Here is a 21,976-nt window from a genome sequence, read left to right on the forward strand (position 1 = left end):
CGGCCTTTTCCGCCTTCACTGCAAGGTTCGCTCCCTTTTCCGGGCTCAGATCTGGGGGAACATTTATCCCCCTGGGTGCAACTCCTTCAGCCTGCTGCACTGTGAATCATGTGTGGGGAAATCTAGCCACAGCACAAAATGATTCTTACACATATCAGCCATGTTTTTTTCCTATCAGGAACTCTAGTGTTGAGACTCAGTAAATAAAATATTTCAATCAGTGTCATAACTGATTCTGGTGACCCATGGCAGTGGCTTCAGAAGACAGAGAGGCCTCCAGTCTGCGTGAATGCAAAATGGGAAAAAGACCAAAGGCCAGAATAAGCTGATAGTCTCGGGAGATTGTGATTGGTATCACGGAAAAGTGAGTTGTTGTCTATACCTCACAGATCCATCACAGGCTGGTCCCTGTGGTGTGGGATGTTCTTGGATTTGGCATTTTAGAGGTGCTGAGAGCCAGACAAAAGGCTCTGATGTGGGGTGTGTCTGTCTCCTTGTTTGAGGGACCACAGGGATGGGCCTCCCCCATCGACTGGTGGGAGGGTGACTCTTTCCCTGATTAGAAAGAATGTTCTTTGGGTTTTTGTTTTTGAGCCACACCCGGCAGCACTTAGGGGTTCCTCCTGGCTCTGCACTCAGGGATCACTCCTGACAGGCTCAGGGGAATCACATGGGATTCTGGGATCGAACCCAGGTCTGTATGTCCAAGGCAAGTGCCTTCCCCGAGGTGCTATGGTTCTGGCCCTTCCCGTTGAGTTGTCTGCTGCTTTTCATACTTTCCAACCAGAAAGTGGTGAAACTGAGCACTGTAGAGAAGAGCAAACAGCCCGTCTATATAGCAGGCATCCACACAGCGTCCCCATCCACACATCACAACATTCTCCCAGGACTCCAGTCAACCACTGAAGGGACAGGCAATGGGTGGCTGCCACAGCAGGAAGTCACTTAGTGAGGACAACTGTGTCAGGCTTTGTATTATTTTGGGGACCGGGGTTCTTGTGGCTGCTCCGTCCTGCAACAGGAGATTCTGGTCCTTGGAACTGAGCCACATTCTGGATCTGTCTCAGGGCCGTCTACACACTCCCGTGGCCGTGCCGTGCCCAGGGGATAAGCAAGCAGGAGCCTCAGTGGTCCAGAAGAACTAAGAAAGCCATTGACTCTCAGCCCTGACGTCTGTGAAGAAATCCTTCTTCCCCCATGCCACCGCGGGTGACAGAACAGATCACCCACGATGGAGCTTGGGGGTGGATCCCCAAAGGATCTGGGGGGGGCAGACAGGAAGTGCCACACAACACAAGTCCCGAGACCCCACAGCTTTGGGGTTCTTAGCACAAGCACACCCGTGGCATTTCCTTTTGGGGTGTGGAAAGCAGTTTTCTTGCAGGGCCACTCAGATTGTTACTGGATCATTGAAGCCTTTGGCAGAACAGACACTTGTCCCTGCATCAGTGGCTTCCCGTAGCCCAATGGGAGCCATGAATCTGGCTGGTTTCTATTGGTGACTTCTGTTGGCTTTGTCTTCCCTTCAGGAGGGGATAGATGGGAGACTAGTTGTCTCCCCCAGCCCACCCCCCTCTCTTCTTCACAAAATCATCACCAGAATAAACGCCTCCAATTTTTTGCAACCCTTAAACACAGTACATCTGGGGGACCTCAGACGAGGCTCAGCACATCTGGAGCTGGGCGGGGCCTCAGACCAGGCTCAGCACATCTGGCACTGCCTGGCTGGCGTGGCGAGATCTCCAAATTAGAGCTACTGACTCGCTCCGCCTCTGCTACTGGGCAGGACTGGCAGACGCAGGCTGTAATGTCTGGAATAGCCACAGCTACAAAAACAAAATAAAAAAATAGAACTTGAGAGACCAGAGAGATAGCACAGTGGTTGGGCGTTTGCCTTGCACACAGCTGACTTAGGGCGGACAGTGGTTCGAATCCCGGCATCCCTTAGGGTCCCCCGAACTTGCCAGGGGCGATTTCTGAGTGCAGAGCAGGAGTAACCCCTGTGTGCCACTGAGTATAACCCAAAAAAAAAAAAAAAGAAAAAGAAAATGTAGAACTTGGGTTGCCTGATATCTGTGGTGGACTTGGAACCTTTTAAAAATATGAACACAGCAGTTGGAGCGATATATCGCACAGTGGGGGAGGTGTTTGCCTTGCTTGCAGGCAACCGGGTTTCTTCCAGGAGTAATTTCTGAGCACAGCCCGGAATAACCCCTGAGCACCTCTGAGTGCGGACCCTCCAAAAATACTGACACAGGGACCTTAACCATATAGCACAGTGGGGAGGGCATTTGCCTTGCATCCAGCTGACCCAAGTTCCATCCCCAAGATCCCAGAGGGCCCCCCAACCCAATCTGTTGTGTATGTAAACATTTCAGTGGGATTATTATGTTACTGACCCTACCCTGATCGGTGATTGTGCCCTACCCTAGGGTGTGACCTGGCATTCTGCTCCCACCCTAGGGTGGTACCTGATTCTGCTCCCATCATTGGGTGGTATCTGATCCCACCATTGGGTGGTACCTGATTCTGGGGCATAAAAGCAAGGGTCTGTGGAAGGTGAGGGGCTTTTTTCCTGGGGCCTATTCTTAGGCCTTTTGGCTTCGGCCTCTTCACGGAATAAAGAACTGTTTTCTTCGGAAGCCTGACTGCCTGTTGGCCTTCTTCCTGCTGCATTCTCCTCAGAACCGCCAACTGAACAGGGTGACAGACGTGTGGTCTGAGCTGGAGGAGAAAGGCCTCATCCTCCATCCCTCCAACAGTCAACCTCTTCAGAGGCTGACTTGCAGAAGGTTCTTTTTCAAAAGGGCCAGATATCAGCCTTTAGTCATTAAAATTAAATGAAAAACATGTTCATTGTTGCGGGGGCGAACCCAGCCATATCGGAAGGGGCGGGCAAGCATGCCGCAAAAATAAAATCTGCCCTCCTCAATGAACGTACTAAGAAAGGGACCCCAAATTATAAAACATCTGCTGTGTTCCAGGCTGTCCTTTCACATTGACTGGGATTCTGCACAGACATCTGAAATGACTTTTTCTTCATAATTCCAGCTGTTTGCTGCGCATGTATGAGCTTAGAATGTGTGGGAAGACTGAACTACTGTCCTCCCTCTGCAGCCCCCTCTTTCTCTCTCCCCACCACTGATGAAATGCATAGGCCTTGCGCTAACTGCCTGCGGTGCCCAGACTGAGAATAAGAAATCACGAGAACTTGTCCTGGGTGCTTCCACCAGAGATCTTCACCCCCACCCTGACTTTATTTGTTTGCCTGTTTTGTTTTTTGGCCACAACCGATAACATTCAGAAATCACTCCTGGCAGGTTCCAGAGACCATATGGGATGCCAGGGATTGAACCTGGGCTGGCTGTGTGCAAGAAAAACTCCCTCTCCTCTGTACTGTCACTCTGGCTCAGACACCCTGCTTTTTTTTTTTTTTAAAAAAAAAAGGGGGGGGGGGCCGGAGAGATAGCATGGAGGTAAGGCGTTTGCCTCTCATGCAGGAGGTCATCGGTTCGAATCCCGGCGTCCCATATATGGTCCTCCCGTGCCTGCCAGGAGCAATTTCTGAGCCTGGAGCCAGGAATAACCCCTGAGCACTGCCGGGTGTGACCCAAAAACCACAAAAAAAAAAAAGGGGGGGTGTTTGGGGCCGGAGATATAGCATGGAGGTAAGGCATTTGCCTTTCATGCAGAAGGATGGTGGTTCAAATCCCGGCATCCTGTATGGTCCCCGTGCCTGCTAGGAGCAATTTCTGAGCATAGAGCTAGGAGTAACCTCTGAGCACTGCCAGGTGTGACCCAAAAACAAAACAAAACAAAAAAAATCATCTAAAAAATAAACAGACAGTTACAACTTTCTACACTTCTATCCCCTTGCTATCTGACCAACAGAACAAACCAATTCTTGATTTTTTTTTTTTTGGATGTTTGGTCTACACTGGAAGACTCTTAGGGGTTACTCCTGGCTCTGCCCTCAGAAATCACTCCTGGCTTTAGAAGACTATATGGGACACCAGGGATCGAACCCAGGTCCGTCCTGGGTCAGCCACGTGCAAGACAAACAGCCTACTGCTCCCAATTCTTGATTTTTTTGGTGCCTCTCTCTGTCTCTGTCTCTGTCTTTCTCTCTGTCTCTCTGTCTCTCTGTCTCTCTCTCTGTCTCTTTCTCTCTCCCTCTCCCTCTCTCTCTCTCTCTCTCTCTCTCTCTCTCTCTCTCTCGTCTTGTCTGCCTGTCTCCTCATTCTTTCTGCCTCCCCCAATCCTCATTGCCTTCAGCTAAAACTTTAACCTCAGAATGACTTTAAGACAAAATGCAAAGACAGGACCCAAGTCTCTTTCCAAGAGTGTCTGCACTGAGATCTGATTTTAATAAAGACCTTGAAGGTGATGAAAAGGCCCTTCGAGACACAATGGAGACTTTTCTCTCACGCAAGTTTGGGATAAGAATGTGATTTCTCACAATGTCAAATGGGCAGATGATTTCAACAAGTTCAATCACTTCGTGTATTTGAGCCCAAAGTGAGAAAACTAATCCTACTTTTTATTTGCTAGTCATTACAAAAAATATACACATAACTTTTCTTGATCAAAATAATGAATACCTATTAAAACAAAATGATTAACATATGGTGCTTATAAAGAATAATAAAAAATGTATGCATAAACACTGAATTACTCCTTGGTGACTTTTTTTTAACCCTTGGAGACTTACTAAAATCAGTGCATTTCAGTCAAATCATCTAAAGGTTCTTTGAGAACTTTTTTTTGGCTAATAACTGAAAATTTGTACTTTGCCAGCCAGGTATGTTATAGCTTTCAAAGTCTTAATTCAGCACTTTCAACTCTAATAGCAACTGAAATACAATGTAATCACTAAATTGATACGTCCTGGTTTCTTTCTGAACAATGAGAAAGAAAAATGAAAGAAAAGAGAGAGAAGGAAAGGAAAGAAAGAGAAAGAAGGAAGAAAAGAAAGGAAGGAAGGAAGAAAAGAAAAGAGAGAAAGAAAAGAGAGAAAGGGGCCGGGCGGTGGCGCTGGAGGTAAGGTGCCTGCCTTACCTGCGCTAGCCTAGGAGACGGACCGCGGTTCGATCCCCCGGCGTCCCATATGGTCCCCCAAGCCAGGAGCGACTTCTGAGCGCATAGCCAGGAGTAACCCCTGAGCGTTACCGGGTGTGGCCCAAAAACCAAAAAAAAAAAAAAAAGAAAAAAGAAAAGAGAAAGAAAGAAAGAAAGAAAGAAAGAAAGAAAGAAAGAAAGAAAGAAAGAAATAAAGAAAGAAAGAAAGAAAGAAAGAAAGAAAGAAAGAAAGAAAGAAAGAAAGAAAGAAAGAAAGAAAGAAAGAAAGAAAGAAGGAAAAAGGAAAAGAAAAAGAAAGAAAGAGAAAGAAAGAAAAAAGAAAGAAAGTAAGAAAGAAAGAAAGAAAGAAAGAAAGAAAGAAAGAAAGAAAGAAAGAAAGAAAGAAAGAAAGAAAGAAAGAAAGAAAGAAAGAAAGAAAGAAAGAAAGAAAGAAGGAAAGAAAGAAGGAAGGAAAAAGGAAAAAGGAAAAGAAAAAAGAAAGAAAGAGAAAGAAAGAAAAAATGAAGAAAGAAAGAAAGAAAGAAAGAAAGAAAGAAAGAAAGAAAGAAAGAAAGAAAGAAAGAAAGAAAGAAAGAAAGAAAGAGAAAAAAGAAAGAGAAAAAGAAAGAGAAAGGTGAAGGACCAGAGTGATAGTAGGGGGAGGGCACTTGCCTGGTTCAATCCCAGGCATCCTATGGGGTTCCCCGAACACTGCCAGAAGTGATCCCTGAGCACAGAACCCCCAAACCAAAAGGGAAAGAGAAAAAAAAGTACCAGGAGCAAAAAAAAAAAAAAAAAAAATGAGTCCACAGTGGGTACTTGAGCTTCGTGTCATTTTTGTCCTTGGGCCTTAATCTGGTCTCAGCCCACACAGGAAGAAGTCGCCTTGACACGTACATCAATCGTCACACCATTTCTGAGGCCATGTCTGTGCCCAGTAGAGGTGGGTGGGGGGCATGCCTCTCCCTCAGGAAGTCATCGGGGGCCAAAGAGAGACCAGGGGCCAAGCGCAAGCTTTGCTCGGCACCAGGACCTGGGTTCCATCCTGGCACCAAGGCCCCCTGTCCCTCCAAAGTACAGGGGGTTTCTGGGGTGCCTCTGGGGACCAGATTTGCACCCCTAGACCCAGTTATTGAGCTGTCCAGGTGCAGTTGGTGGAGAAGCCCCAGGAGTGCTCCCTGCCCCTGAGCACCGCCTAAGGAGTTCCCTTCCCAAACAAATCAGTATTTCCAACAGGGGTCTCAAACTTGCGGCCCGCGGGCCTATGTGGGCCTCCGTACAACATTTTGTGGCCCTTCCCTAGAGGAATCTTTTTTTTATTTTGTTTTGTTTTAGTTGTTTGGGTCACACCCCCAATGTTCAAGGCTTACTACTGACTTTGCACTCAAGGATCACCCCGACTTTGCCCCCCAGTAAATTGAGTTTGAGACCCCTGCAAGTCTGAAGGATGTGTGAGAGCTTCTGGAGTCTGCTTTTGCTTCAACTAAAGCAACACTGGTGGGGTTCCCTCAGTGCAGGGCGAAGAGGGTGTGCCAGGAGCCCCCAAATTACTCCCCACCCTGAGCTGCGTTTGCATCTGGGATCTCTGCGGATTCCTCGCCCTGCTGGCCCCAGGCGGCCCGTTCCAGGAGGTCCCCGTTGTCGCGGAGTGCGGCATGCAACTGGAAGGCCAGGGGCTTGATGGTGAGGCCATAGTCGAGGCCCATGCCGCCCTCCTGAGGGTGCCCACGGAAGTGGCACTGGTGGGCCAGGACAGCGGTGAAGAGGAAGAGCAAGAGCCTGGCCAGCTGCTCCCCGGGACAGCGGCGCCGGCCGAGGGAGAAGGCCAGCACGCGGCTGGTCAGGTCACCATCCAGCTGGCCGTCGTTGTCCAGGAAGCGCGAGGGCTCGAAGTGCTTGGGGCGCTGCCACTGGGCCGGGTCGTGATTCACCGACCACTGGTTGATGAAGACCACCGTGTCCTTGGGGATGTGGTAGCCCAGGACGGAGGCGCTGGCCCGGGTGGCGTGCGGGATGGTGAAGGGAACCAGGCTGGAGAAGCGCATGGCTTCGTAGACAAAGGCCATGACGTAGGGCAGCTGGTGCTGGTCGGTCAGGGCGGGCAGCCGCTGTCTGCCCACCACGCGGTCCACCTCTGCCTGGACCCGAGCCTGCTCGTCGGGGTACCTGTGTGGGGTGAGCAGAGAGGGACGGTGAGCAAGGTTGGCCAGCCTCTTTCATCCAGAAGACACTTAGCTGTTTCTCCCCTCGGAGAAGATTCAACAATCTGAGTGCAGAGCCAGGAGTAACCTGTGAGCGCCACTGGGTGTAGCCCCCCCCCCAAAAAAGAGAGAGAGAGAGAGGGAGGAAGGAAGGAAGGAAGGAAGGAAGGAAGGAAGGAAGGAAGGAAGGAAGGAAGGAAGGAAGGAAGGAAGGAAGGAAGGAAGGAAGGAAGGAAGGAAGGAAGGAAGGAAGGAAGGAAGAGAGGGAGAGAGGGAGGGAGGGAGAGAGAGAAAGAAAAGAAAGAAAGAAAGAAAGAAAGAAAGAAAGAAAGAAAGAAAGAAAGAAAGAAAGAAAGAAAGAAAGAAAGAAAGAAAGAAAGAAAGAAAGAAAGAAAGAAAGAAAGAAAGAAAGAAAGAAAGAAAGAAAGAAAGAGAGAAAGAGAGAAAGAGAGAAAGAAAGAAAAAGAAAGAGAGAGAAAGAAAGAAATAGAAAGAAGAAAGAAAGAGGGGCTGGAGAGATAGCATGGAGGTAAGGCGTTTGCCTTTCATGCAAGAGGTCATCGGTTCGAATCCCAGCGTCCCATATGGTCCCCCGTGCCTGCCAGGAGCAATTTCTGAGCATGGAGCCAGGAGTAACCCTGAGCACTGCCGGGTGTGACCCAAAAACCACAAAAAAAAAAAGGAAAGAAAGAAAGAAAGAAAGAAAGAAAGAAAGAAAGAAAGAAAGAAAGAAAGAAAGAAAGAAAGAAAGAAAGAAAGAAAGAAAGAAAGAAAGAAAGAAGAAAGAAAGAAAGAAAGAAAGAAAGAAAGAAAGAAAGAAAGAAAGAAAGAAAGAAAGAAAGAAAGAAAGAAAGAAAGAAAGAAAGAAAGAAAGAAAGAAAGAAAGAAAGAAAGAAAGAAAGAAAAGAAAAAAGAAAGAAAGAAAGAAAGAAAGAAAAGAAAATAGAACTTGAGCTGCCTGATATCTGTGGTGGACTTGGAACCTTTTAAGAATACGGGGCCGTCGAGGTGGCGCTAGAGGTAAGGTGTCTGCCTTGCAAGCGCTAGCCAAGGAAGGACCGCGGTTCGATCCATCCCCCGGAGTCCCATATGGTCCCCCCAAGCCAGGGGAATTTCTGAGCGCTTAGCCAGGAGTAACCCCTGAGCACCAAACGGGTGTGGCCCCAAAAACCAAAAAAACAACAACAACAAAAGAATACGAACACAGTGACCAGAGCAATAGCACAGTGGGGAGGGTGTTTGCCTTGCATGCAGGCAACCTGAGTTTAATCCTTGGCATCCTGAGATGCCAAGTGCCTTCCCCACTGTGCTATCACTCTGGTCCTTCACCTATATCACTCTTCTTTCTTTTTTTCTTTCTTCTTTTCTTTTCTTTTCTTTCTCTTTCTTTCATTTCTTTCTCTTTTCTTTCATTTTCTTTCTTTCTCGTCATTCAGAAAGAAACCAGGAGTTATCAATTTAGGGGCCAGAGAGCAGCAGGGCGGGAAGGGGCTTGCCTTACATGAGCCCCACAAGGTTTGACTCCTGATACCCTAAAGCATTCTCTGACCCTGCTAAGAGTGATGTAAGTGCATCAGGAGTGATCCCTAAGCACTGCCAGGAGTGAGCTCCGAGGCTAGATAGAGCCAGGAGTGAGTCCTCAACACAGAGCCAGGAGTGATCCCTAAGCACCGCCAGGTGTGGTCCAAAACCAAATAAAATAGAAAACTCTGTTGGTTTTAGTTCCCAAAACCATCACAGTATGGGCGGTTTTCCTTTATCATTCCATGCTGTCACCCGTGAGTTTATTTTCTCTCTAGGTCACACGGGTGACATTGGGATTGTTTATTTTGCCCGATGCCCCCATCTTGGTCCCTCCACAGAAGGCGGGGGTAAGTCTCTCTTTATACCCAAAATGCAGCTCCTGGCCAAGGAATATTTTCATTCCGTTAAACGATCACTCTGGGTTCCATTACCTTCCCGCCCCAATCTTACAGTTTCCTCGTTTTTGCCTGAAACTAAGCTGGGCTTGTTGAGTTATGGGTCCTGTTAGAAGGCTCACAGGACAGTTTTCTTTGCTCAGAGGACAAAACAGACCCGATTTCTCGCTAAAAAGACATAGGGGCAGCAGCAAGGCTAGTCAATCCCTCCAAGTCTCTGGCCCCAAGCAGGCTTCCCTCCTTCCAAATCAGAAGCTGAAAGGGGGGCCGGGCGGTGGCGCTGAAGGTAAGGTGCCTGCCTTGCCTGCGCTAGCCTTGGACGGACCGTGGTTCGATCCCCCGTGTCCCATATGGTCCCCCAAGCCAGGAGCAACTTCTGAGCACATAGCCAGGAGTAACCCCTGAGCGTCAACGGGTGTGGCCCAAAAACAAAACAAAACAAAACAAAAAAAACAGAAGCTGAAAGGGAAAGGAAGTGTTTTAGTATAATTTTAATACATTTTCTTTTTTAAATAATAGAGAAGTCTCAAAATGTCTGTTAAGAGAACTTATTAGGAAGCCAAGTGTTATGCTTCAAGACACACGTCCATTTTGGTCTGCTACAGAGCGAGCCGGAATTGGGACAGCAAGACTCCAGACACTCCTTTTGGGAACAAAAACCTCAAATACTTAGCAGCTTTGGCTATTAATTGCCAGTCAATTCCTTTTGCGGCATTGTAAAAGAGTACTCTTTTTTTGAAGGGGAGGGGGAATCTTTATGCAAAGCAATTTCCATCTCTCTCTGCCAGACCTAGAAATATTTATTTTTTCAAGAAAAATGGATCCAAATCAACAGTGTTAAAGTTTAAGAAATGAGACTCAGATCCGGAGAGATAGCACAGCGGCGTTTGCCTTGGTAGCAGCCAATCCAGGACCAAAGGTGGTTGGGTCAAATCCCGGTGTCCCATAGGGTCCCCCGTGCCTGCCAGGAGCTATTTCTGAGCAGACAGCCAGGAGTAACCCCTGAGCACCGCCGGGTGTGGCCCAAAAACCAAAAAAAAAAAAAAAAAAAGAAGAAGAAGAAGAAGAAAAAATGACAAACAAAAATAGCAATTACTGGGGCTGGTGTTTGCATGAGGCTGCCCAGGACAGATCTGGATTCGATCCCTGGTGTCCCATATGGTCCCCCGAGCCTGCCAGGAAGGATTTCTGAGCTCAGAGCCAAGAGTAACCCCTAAGTGTCACCGGTGTGTCCCAAAAACAAAGAAAAAATAAAAGAATTAGCAATTACTATTCTGAGTAGGGGAGGAGGGAATTGTGGCATTTGGAGGTGGTTCTGAAAACTGCTTTGTCATTATACCGCAGGGACTTGTAAACTGTCCCAAAAGGGACAAACTTTCAATCCAACCTTTTCTTTCTAGGGATGCGTAAATGCACCATCCTCAGCTTCTCGCTGTTGCTTCTCTGAAAGCATTTGCAGCCCCTGTCCAACAGTTTTTTTGCTCCCAAATAAACAAAGCATACAGAGGGACCAGAGAGGTAGTGGTAGGGCATCTGCCTTGCATGCAGCCAATCCACATTCTGAAATGGGGAAGGAAACACACCTGGCAGGTTGGTCTGACCAGAAGATTCGGCTTCTAAGCATCCCAAAGGCAGGGAAATTTCTGGCCTCTCCACACACATTTGTTCCCCAAACAAAGCTCAGGCTTCCTGCTTACACCGGTTTCTTTCTTTCTTTCTTTCTTTCTTTCTTTCTTTCTTTCTTTCTTTCTTTCTTTCTTTCTTTCTTTCTTTCTTTCTTTCTTTCTTTTTTTCTTTCTTTCTTTCTTTCTTTCTTTCGTTCTTTCTTTCGTTCTTTCTTTTTCTTTCTTTCTTTCTTTCTTTCTTTCTTTCTTTCTTTCTTTCTTTCTTTCTTTCTTTCTTTCTTCTTCCTTTTTCTTTCTTTTCTTCCTTTCTTTCTTTCTTCCTTTCTTTCTTCCTTCCTTCCTTCTTTTTTCTTTCTTTCTTTCTTTCTTTCTCTCTTTCTCCTTTCTTTCTTTCTTTCTTTTTCTTTCTCTCTTTCTCCTTTCTTTCTTTCTTTCTTTTCTTTCTCCCCTTTCTTTTTTCTTTCTTCCTTTCCTTTCTTTTTCTTTCTTTCTCTTTTTCTTTTTCTTTCTCTTTCTTTTTTTTTCTTTCTTTTTTTTTTTTTTTGGTTTTTGGGTCACACCTAGCAGCGCTCAGGGGTTTCTCCTGGCTCTTACTTCAGAAATCACTCCTGGCAGGTGGATTGGAGGGGGGGGGGATATGAATGCTGGCATTTGAATCACCATTCATCCCGGATCGGCTGCATGTAAGGCAAAGGCCCTACCCGTGTTATTTCTCTGGCCCCAAGAGATGTTACTTAGTTTTTATAATTTTTTGTTTGTCAGCCACAGCTGGCAGCTCTCAGGGGTTATTCCTGGCTCTGCCCTCAGAAGTTGCTCTGGAAGGCTCAGGGGACCATATGAGATGCTGGGATTCAAACCATCATCAGTCCTGGATCGCTACGTGCAAGGCACCCTACTGCTGTGCTATCTCTCCAGCCCCTACACCAGTTTCTGACCAACGAGGTATGGCCTCCAGTGTGAGCAGGTCCTACCAAGAATTATTTCTTCTATTTGCTAAATCTGGCCACCCCTTCTGAAGGATGTTGTCATTCATTCCTGTATATGTGTCCCACCGACAGACACCCCCCCCACACCTTGATTCAAGCACTTTAGTCTCTTTATTTAGTCTCTTTAGAGTGTCTTTCTAGAAGCCACTCAGAACCCTGGGCCAGTGTCTGAGAGGGTCCAGCCCACTGCATGCCTTGCTTGGTTCCAGGCACTCTGGGCGGCCCCTCCTGGGACCGAGGCTGCCCTGGGAACCTAGTGCAGTGAGTGGGTCGCTGCATATTTCGCACCGGCCTTTCCCCTGCCAATATGCAGAGCCTTACTTGGCCTGCGAATCTCTTAGGTCTCACCCATCGATCTTCTGCACTGGGGGCACTGGACTCAGATCTCAGGCACGGGGGGGGGGGGGGGTGTCCAGGAGCCACACCCGGTGGTGCTCAGGGCTGACTCCTGGCTCTATGCTCAGGAATCTCTCCTGACAGTGCTCACGGCTCACTCCTGGAGGTGCTCAGGGTTCACTCCTGGCAGTGCTTAGAGCTTCCTCTTGGCTCTGCACTTCAGGATAATTTTGTTGTTGTTTTGTTTTGTTTTTGTTTTTTTGTGTTTTGGGCCACACTCGGTGACACTCAGGAGTTACTCCTGGCTTTGAGCTCAGAAGTCGCTCCTGGCTTGGGAGACCACATGGGACGCGGGGGGATCGAACTACGGTACGTCCTAGGCTAGCGCTTGCAAGGCAGATAGATGCCTTACACCTCGCGCCACCGCTTCGGCCCCGGGATAATTTTTTTAGATGTGCATATAAGTTTATTTTATTATGAAATTCCTGCCTGCTGTATTTTCACATTCTTTAAATTAATCCATTTTATCTATCTATCTATTTATTTATTTATTTGTTTTGTTTTTTGAGTCACACCCGGCAGCGCTCAGGGGTTACTCCTGGCTCTGTGCTCAGAAATCGCTCCTGGCAGGCTCAGGGGACCATATGGGATGTCAGGATTCGAACCACCAACCTTCTGATTGCAAGGCAAACGCCTTACCTCCACGCTATCTCTCCAGCTCCTAGTCAATCCATTTCAACACAGAATCATCATTGTTATTATTATTGTTTTAGATGTGCAATAATGCGACATCATGCCCAACCCCAGAAGGTCTGGGTCCTTTTCTCATTATTCCACCCAGGGATCATTCATTCCCAGCGGCGCTCAAGGGAACCCCACGGGTTGCCACCATCAAACCCGCCTCAGCGGCATTCAGAGCTAGCAACGCCCCTCCATGCTGTGCGCGACGGCTCAGGACCCCTGAGACCGGGACTCCCGGCCACCTTCGGGCGCTGCTGTCTACAGAGAAGTGGGCTCCTACCTGATGAAGAGCAGGACCAGCCAGTGCAAGGCGGTGGAGAGCGTGTCCTGGCTGGCGCCGAAAATATCCGCCACGGTGCCCGCTACGTCTTGCAGGGCGAGCTGCGGGGTTCCGGGGAGGAGAAGGAACGCGTCCACCAGGTCGCGCGGGGGCTCGCCGGGCCTCAGGCTCTCCAAATGCTGCTGGAACTTGCGCCCCACGAAGCCGCTGAAGTTGCGGGTGAGCTTCTGGAACTGGAGGAACGCGGTGCGCACGGGATTGGGAAACCTCTGTAGCCAGGGCAGCACGTCCACCAGGCTGCCCGCCTTGACCGCGCGCCCGAAGTCGGCGTTGTGGCCCAGCAGCTCCAGGAACTCGGCATCATCGTGCGGGTAGCGGCAGCCGAAGCACACGGCGCTCATGACATTGGCCACGGCCACCTGCAGCGGCTCGCGGGGATCCAGGTAGCGGCCACCCGCGCTGCGACGCACCAGGAGGGCCACTAGCTCGCGCGCCTCGCCCAACACATGGCCCTGGAGCGCACGCCGGCCGCGGGGGTTCCCGGAGCAGAAGGCGCGCAGGGTGTGCAGGGCCGCGCGCCTCTGCTGCGCCCAGCGCTCCGAGTAGCGGGCGAAGGCCAGGCCGCGCCCGTCGGACACGGCGCGGTAGGACGGGAAGGGCGGCCGGTCGGCGAAGGCCGCGCCCTGGTGCACCAGCGCCTGGCGGATGGCACGGTCGCCGTTCAGCACCACCACGGGCCAGCGGCCCAGGCGCAGCTGGAAGACGTCGCCGTAGCGCTTGGCCAGGCGTGCCAAGGCCAGATGCGGCACCCTGCCCAGCTGCGCGGCGTTGCCGATGAGCGGCCACGCCAGGGGACCCGGGGGCGAGCCCGGGGGTCGCCGCCGCGCGCTCAGCAGCCACTGCACCGCCTGCAGAGCCGCCAGCAGCGCCAGCAGCAGCAGCAGCATCGTGGGTTGAGTGGCCAGTGCGCCCCGAGGCCGCGCGTCGTCGTTGTCGGAGGCCGGGCTGCTGGAGAGAAGGGCGCGCATGGGGAGATGCTCAGGGGCGTCTCCGTTAGCTCTCCCCGAAGCCCCCCAGCTAGGGGATTAGGGGACAAGTCAGGGCGCAGAAACGCGTCTCCAGGCCATGCGCAAGGCGCCCCCGAAGGAGAAGGGAAGGTGTGCGCAACCCAGCCTCCAGCCTCCCCGTGCCACGCGCGCCCCTGGTAGCCTGCAGTTCTGAGCGCGCTGGGGGGGCTTCCAAGATCTAGGGTGCCGCGGGAACGCAGAGACCAACCTGGGGTCCATGGCAGAAGGCTGGGGGTCCTGGCGGGAACCCGAAAGATGATCCGAAGCTTCCCCAAGAGGTGAGGGTGTCCTGTCTACTTGCTGCACGCTCCTCCTATCCTCCAAGAATGTGGCTGGAGATTCGTCGTCTCAGGGAGCCTGTGATGGATCCCCCAGCCCACCTCCTCTGCAGAGCCCCGCAAACCTGGGGCTTTGGCAAAGTCGGGGTTCTCCTCGAGCGCGGCGCGCGAGAGGAGGATGTCCTCTCCGGCCCTCGCTCCCACCCACTGGGCCCCGACTGGGTCGCCCAATTCTCACTGTCCCTGCAGCGAGTCCTAGGGCGCTGTCCCCCTTCTGGCGCTTTTAAGGTCTACTTGGAGAGAGGAGGCGGCGGGACCTGCTTGGAGGGGGGCGTGGCGGGGCACGCGGGGGCGGGGACGGGGCGCGCGGGAAGGGTCCCCGGTTGGGTGCATGAGGAGGTCGAGGTCGCGTTTCGTGGGCCCGAAACCCTCCCAGTCCTGGGGAGCCGTCCCCGAGGCCCCTTTCGCGCGCGGGGTCTGCAGAAGCGCTCGGGGAACCAAAGCTCAGCATCTCTTCGCATCCTCTGCGCGCCCAGACCGCCCATGCGCCCCGAGGTCCTTGGTGACCCCATAGAAAAATTCACCGGGGTCTCGAGCCCCGAGAGCGGTGACACTTGCACCCTAGACCCCCCAAATACCCCCAGCTGGGTTCTTTTTCTTTTTGTGTGTTTTGTTTTTGGGTCACACCCGGCGGCGCTCAGGGTGTCCTTCTGGTTCTGCGCTCAGAAATCGCTCCAGGCAGGTTCGGGGAACCGTATGGGATGCCGAGGATCGAACCACCGTCCCTCCTGGATTGACTGCTTGCGAGGAAACGCCCTGCTGCTGTGCCATCTCTCCAGCCCCTCAGGGGTGTTTTCTTCTGAGATCTTCACCTGCCCACAGTCGGGCGCGCCTCGTTCCCAGGCGCACAGAGCCACCGGGTCCCCTCCAACCCCTGCCCACACTGGGTGAGACCTGACGCCGCGCCGCCCCCACGCCCGGCCTCGGGGCAAGGCGGTCCTGGGCACCAAGGCCAGGCTGGCGGGGTGCCGCAGGGCCCCCAGATTCGCAGCGGAGAGAGGCCCCCAGGTGGCACCGCCCACTGACCGGGGCGCGCGGGGTTCAGGTCTCCCCAGGGCGCGGCGCGTGCTCCGCGGATTCCAGGCCGGGGCAGAGGCGGCTGCGGCCGACCCGCGCGTCCGGGGCTGGCGGCTGGGCTCCCGCTGTCGCCTCCCCCTTGCGTGCGGAGCCGGGTTCGCGTGCGGCCGGCCTGCAGGCAGCTCCCGCTCCCAGGGTGCTTGGCACGGCACCTGACCGGCCGGCGAGGGCGGGGTGCTCGGGCCTCCCGCTTCCGCGCCTCAGGCACGCACACCCCGAGCTGGCAGGAGAAGGAGAGGCCCAGGGACACCCAGGCCCTCCTCGCGGGGTCAGGCCCTGAGCCCGAAGCATCGGTGACCTGAGTCCCAATACACCCCCACCCCACCCCAGGTACGAGTTTTGTGCCTCCCGGCCGGCCCTGTGAACGCCAAGCTATGTGCCACCCACCCACGTGTGGCTCTGTCTGGCGCTTCCCCGGCGCTGAGGGGGTCCCCTGGGTTCCCGGAAAAGGGGAGAAATGGGTTCAGAGAAGTGGAGTGACTTTCCCAAGGGACTAGCGTTGGAATCTGGAACCCCGGGAGTCCACTTCGGATGCTCACTTGAGTGCAGAGGGCAGAAAGCAAACAGAAAAGGCCCAAGTGTCGTTATTCCTGCCAAAGAAAGAAAGAACTGCAAGAAGCACTGTCTTGGTGCTTGTTTACAGAACAGAGGGTTCAGCTCCGGGCTCCAGACGCTTTTGAATGAAACCACAGTTGGGAACCACCATCCTTCAAATAACAACTCTTTTGTTTTTTTGGTTTTTTTTTCTGCTTTTGTTTTTTGATCCCCAAGCAGTGCTGAGGACCCCACGGGGCCCTGAGTGGCTTGATGATGGAAGGGAGGGGGCTACTCCGGCTTCCTGAGGCACCCTGGGGTCCCTGCAAAGCTCTGGGTCATGCAAAGCGTGTGCTCCCTGGCTGCTGAGTTTCGGATCTTGATCTCCCCCATCCAAAACGTTACACTTTGTGCTGGTTTGCTTGGGGGTCATTATACCACACAGTGCTCAGGGGTCGATCCCAGCAGTGTTCGGGACCATATTTAGTGTTGGCGAGTAAGCCCTGGTCACTGGGGTGCAAAGCCAGTGCCTCACCCCCTGTGTACTATCTCTCCAGGCCCCACAAAGTTATATTTAAAAAAAAGCAAAAGGTGTCAAAGGGATAGCACAGCAGGGAGGACATTTGCCTTGCATGCCAAGACCCGGGGGATTCCATCCCCAGCAACCCATATGCACCAACCTGCACCGAACTGCCAGGAATGATTCCTTGAGTGTGGTCAGGTGTGGCCAAAAACAAACAAAAGAGAAAGAGGGAGGGGGTAGAAAGAAAAGAAAAAAGAGAACAGAAAAAAAGAAAGAAAAAAGAAAGAAAGAAGAAAAAGAAAAAACAGAGAAAAGAAAAAGGAAGAAAAGAAAGAAAAAGGAAGAAGAAAGAAAGAAAGAAAGAAAGAAGGAAAGAAAGAAAGAAAGAAAGAAAGAAAGAAAGAAAGAAAGAAAGAAAGAAAGAAAGAAAGAAAGAAAGAAAGGAAGGAAGGGAGAGAAAGAAAGAAAGAAAGAAAGAAAGAAAGAAAGAAAGAAAGAAAGAAAGAAAGAAAGAAAGAAAGAAAGAAAGAAAGAAAGAAAGAAAGAAAGAAAGAAAGAAAGAAAGAAAGAGGGCCCGGAGCGATAGCACAGCGGTGTTTGCCTTGCAAGCAGCCAATCCAGGACCAAAGGTGGTTGGTTCGAATCCCGGTGTCCCATATGGTCCCCCGTGCCTGCCAGGAGCTATTTCTGAGCAGACAGCCAGGAGTAACCCCTGAGCACCACCGGGTGTGACAGAAAGAAAGAAAGAAAGAAAGAAAGAAAGAAAGAAAGAAAGAAAGAAAGAAAGAAAGAAAGAAAGAAAGAAAGAAAGAAAGAAAGAAAGAAAGAAAGAAAGAAAGAAAGAAAGAAAGAAAGAAAGAAAGAAAGAAAGAAAGAAGAAAGAAAGAGAGAGAAAGAAAGAAAGAAAGAAAGAAAGAAAGAAAGAAAGAAAGAAAGAAAGAAAGAAAGAAAGAAAGAAAGAAAGAAAGAAAGAAAGAAAGAAAGAAAGAAGAAAGAAAGAGAAAGAAAGAAAGAAAGAAAGAAAGAAAGAAAGAAAGAAAGAAAGAAAGAAAGAAAGAAAGAAAGAAAGAAAGAAAGAAAGAAAGAAAGAAAGAAAGAAAGAAGAAAGAAAGAAAGAGAAAGAAAGAAAGAAAGAAAGAAAGAAAGAAAGAAAGAAAGAAAGAAAGAAAGAAAGAAAGAAAGAAAGAAAGAAAGAAAGAAAGAAAGAAAGAAAGAAAGAAAGAGAGTTAGAAGTGTAAGAAAAAACCTGAACTTTAGGAATGGCTGGAAGCCAAGAAGCAACTGCAGATTGGTAAGGAAAGAAAATGTGTGTTTATAAAGTAATCTTAAGAAAATGCATTTTACAGGGCTGGAGAGATAGCATGGAGTTAAGGCGTTTGCCTTTTATGCAGAAGGTCATTGGTTCGAATCCCGGCATCCCATAGGGTCCCCCAAGCCTGCCAGGAGCGATTTCTGAGCATAGAAGCCAGGAGTAACCCCTGAGCGCTGCCAGGTGTGACCTCCCCCCCCCACAAAAAAAAAAAAAAAAAAGAAAATGCATCTTATAAAGCTAAAGGTTTCTGGAAAGGATCTTAAAGACCTGGGGAAGGGGCTGGAAAGAGAGGCTGAGAACTCTGGTCCCCGCTGGGTCTGCATTTCAGGGTTCTCACCTGCACCCAGCATCCGGCTCTGCCTTTGAATCTTAGGCCCAGCCCTGTGGACCAGGCTGAGCGTCAACATTCCAGGAAGCCTTTGGGTTGGGTGGGGGGGTAGACGGAGGTCTCTGGTCTCACGGGGCAGGTGCTGCCTGTCCCAAGAATCCAGCTGTGCGGGCAGCCAGCTCTGGGCGCTGCTGCTTGGTTCCCGGACTGAACGGTGCCTTCGGGGTTCCCAGAGAAACCTGTGCGTGCCTCCCTGCCTCAGCAGCGCCTCTGTGGTGCCAGTTCTAGCACATGCCTGCGGAAAGCCACAGAACCTGTTCAGCAGAGGCCTCAGAAGAAAGATGGGCCTTATCAGTGAGGCCAAGCCCTCGACTGGGGAGGCTGGCATTGCGTGCGGGGCGTCGGAATGCCCGGGAGTGACCCAGGCTAGTATGCTGGCCGGCTCAGTGCTGGGGGGGGGGGACCCCGCAGGTGCTTGCAGCTCTCTGAGGCCCCAATCCACCTCTAGGGAGTGATCTCAGGGTAGGCTCCCCTGATCCAAGGCAGGCTCCCCCAGTGAACGTCGCTATTCCTCCCCACCCCACCCCTAGAGCGGGGGGGGGGTGCGCTGGCCCCAGCACCTTCTTCCCACCCCCAAATCTCAATAGCTCCTTTTTTTTCTTGTTTTGTTTTTTTTTTTGTTTTGGGGCCCCACCCAGAGGCATGCAGGGGTTTACTCCTAGCTTTGCACTGAGAAATCACTCCTGACAGGCTCGGGGGGGGGGGGTGCAGGGGGGGACACCATATAGGATGTAGGTGATCAAACCCAGGTCCGTCCCAGGTCGGCCGCTGCAAGGCAAACGTCCTATCGCTGTGCCATCACTCTGATCAATAGCTCTTATATTATAAACTTGGCATCAGCAGCAGAGTTGAACCGAGAGAGGTTTCCTGCCTCCGGTCTGTGCTTCTCATTCCAGAAATCAAAACCCAGCAGGAGGGGAAATGAGGCACCATCAGGACAGGAAGGCCCTGGCGGTGCAGGGGAAGTGGGTGTCTGGCCTTTGCAGAGGGAAAGAAGAATGATCCAGGGGCCCCATAGCACAGTGTTTATCTTACATGCCTTTGCTCCCGGTTTGATCTCCAGCGTCCCATGTGGTCGACCCCCTGAGCCTGCCAAGAGTGATTTTGTTGTTCTCAGGGGTTACTCCTGGCTCTACGCTCAGAAATCACTCCTGACAGGCTCAGGGGAACCATATGGGATGCTGGGATTCGAACCACCGTCCTTCTGCACGCAAGGCAAACACCCTACCTCCATGCTATCTGTCCAGCCTGCCAAGAGTAATTTTTTTGTTTGTTTGTTTTTCGGGCCATACCCGTTTGATGCTCAGGATTTGATACTCCTGGCTAAGCGCTCAGAAATCGCCCCTGGCTTGGGGGGACCATATGGGACGCCGGGGGATCGAACCTCGGTCCTTCCTTGGCTAGTGCTTGCAAGGCAGACACCTTACCTCTAGCGCCACCTCACCAGCCCTGCCAAGAGTAATTTTTAAATGCAGAGCCAGGAGTAACTCCTGAGCATCTCCGGCCTGTGTGGCCTGAAAGAAAAAAAAATTAAGGCATGATGCTTTTAGGGGCTGGAGCAATAGCACAGGGGGAGGGAATTGGCCTTGCATGTGGCCGACCCAGGTTCGATCCCATTATGGTCTCCTGGGCAGTGCCATGAGTGATTCCAGGAGTGAGCAGAGTCAGGAGTAAGCCCTGAGCCCTACTGGGTGTGGCCCCAAAACAAAAACAAAAGGGTTAGGGTTAGAATGAATGAATGAAATAGGGGCCAGAGCAATAGCACTATAAGGAGGGTGTTTGCCTTGCATGCCAATGACCCGGGTTTGATCCCCTGAGCCTGCCAGAAATGATTCCTGAGATCAGAGCCAGAAGTGAACCAGAGCACCAGCAGGTTTGCCCCTCCCCAATAAAAGGAATGTTCCCCACCACCACCCCATCTCTGTACAGTGCCCTTCCTGGGCTTCACACAAATCCCACAATGCTCCATAAGGCAGTGAGCTGGCCAGAGATCACCCCAAGTGAAACACCCAAAAGGAGACCACCTGGTGCAAGTCCTGCAGGCTGGTTTTCTTCCAGAGCTTTCTAGAACCAACTCAGCGCCCTCCCTGCCCTCTCCACATACACCCATACAGTGAGAGGTGGGAAGGGATCTGGGCATGGGAGTACCACCCCACTATTTCCAATTCCTTCTTCTCTCCCTCCCTTCTGGAACCAACAGCTCTAGGAGAAGAACCCAGTGCTTAATTCTCTGCTCCCCACATATTCTTGGGGAGCAGACAATTATTTCATTTCTGTCCTTTTCTTTTTTGGCAGACATCATGATGTTCCTTTAAGCTGGAAACGGAGCATTTGGCATAGAAGGGAAGGCCACCAAAGTAACCATAAGCAGAGAAGGAGTCTCCTCCATTGGCTCTTCTCAGAACACCTAATGATTTTTGGAGTTCACTTCTACATTCATCTCTCCCTCCCCCTTGTTATCTTTATCACACTTCGGGTCAGATATCCAACCACAGCTCTATGTTGGCCTAATCAGGACCAAGAGGCTAATTTTCTAAAAATCATCAGAAGTATCCGCTTCTGGGGGCTGGTGAGGTGGCGCTAGAGGTAAGATGCCTGCCTTGCAAGCGCTAGCCAAGAAAGGACCGCGGTTCTATCCCGGGCATCCCATATGGTCCCTCCAAGCCAGGGGCAATTTCTGGGTGCTTAGCCAGGAGTAACCCCTGAGCGTCAAACGGGTGTGGCCCGAAAAACAAAAAAACAAAAAAAAAAGTAGTATCTGCTTCTGAGCTCTGTTCTAGAATTGAAGACTGTGGACTGTGCACCAGTGTTTGTCACCCCAAAATACATCTTGGGTGAAAGGCCAAGAGTGTGTTGGGCAGGACTAGAAATGACCGTCAGAGGAGCAGCTTCCTCTCTAGGACCAGATGCAGATGGAGAGGCCAGAGAGAAAAGCACAGTCTCCAATCTGGAAGAGGGTTTTTTTTTGGGGGGGGGAAGAAGGTTTTCTTCTATTCAGGGTTCTAATACCCAAAAACACTCTTCTTGTTGCATCAACTTGATCTCTCACTAGTGGCCCTCTGAGTGGCGAAAGCTCTGGTCTGGGTTTGAGAACAGGAAGAGGTATTTGAGTCCAGAAAGGTGAATGTTCTGGGTTCTGAAGTGGATTCAGCAGCTACGTGCTGGCCTCCAGATAGGCTCACATCCTGTGGAGTAATCTTTCTGCCTTTGTGTTCCCCAAAGGGGGGCTGAGTTCTTGGGTGGGCTACTTGCAGCCTGGCGTGCTCCTCAAATCCTCCCCTCGTCCATATGGCTATGGATGAAGGATGGGATCTGGGTGCCCTGAAAAGTGCGGACAGATTTGGCCAAGGCCAGGCCTGAGTGAGTCTGGGAGTGGCCAGTCCTTGCTCTGTCTGGTCAGGCAAAGTCTCAGCTGCCGTGCTAGCCCAGTGGTAGGCTCAATGCAACCTCGAAGTTCCAGAATGGTGCTGAGTGGTGTCTGTCCTCGGGGGAGAGGACAGACAGATGGGGGAGGGGCAGACGTGGAAATGTGTGCCCAGGGAGCATGAGGACCCAGCCACTCCAGTGATGCTCTCAGGCCTGTTGGATGCC

The 21,976-nt window shown here is 51.1% G+C and overlaps 1 protein-coding gene across 1 annotated transcript; it reads right to left on the minus strand.

The window, feature by feature from the left end:
• Positions 1-6,605: 6,605 nt before the first annotated feature.
• LOC126024319 (cytochrome P450 1B1) lies at positions 6,606-19,456 on the minus strand. Its single transcript, XM_049784703.1, has 5 exons — positions 19,421-19,456; positions 18,458-18,620; positions 16,065-16,166; positions 13,147-14,113; positions 6,606-7,224 (listed from the first exon to the last, which is right to left on the minus strand). Exons 1-5 carry the CDS (start codon positions 19,454-19,456, stop codon positions 6,606-6,608), a joined length of 1,887 nt encoding a protein of 628 aa, XP_049640660.1.
• Between the last annotated feature and the right edge of the window lie 2,520 nt (positions 19,457-21,976).

Source organism: Suncus etruscus, chromosome 12 (assembly GCF_024139225.1).
Source record: "Suncus etruscus isolate mSunEtr1 chromosome 12, mSunEtr1.pri.cur, whole genome shotgun sequence".
Classification (NCBI taxonomy): domain Eukaryota; kingdom Metazoa; phylum Chordata; class Mammalia; order Eulipotyphla; family Soricidae; genus Suncus; species Suncus etruscus.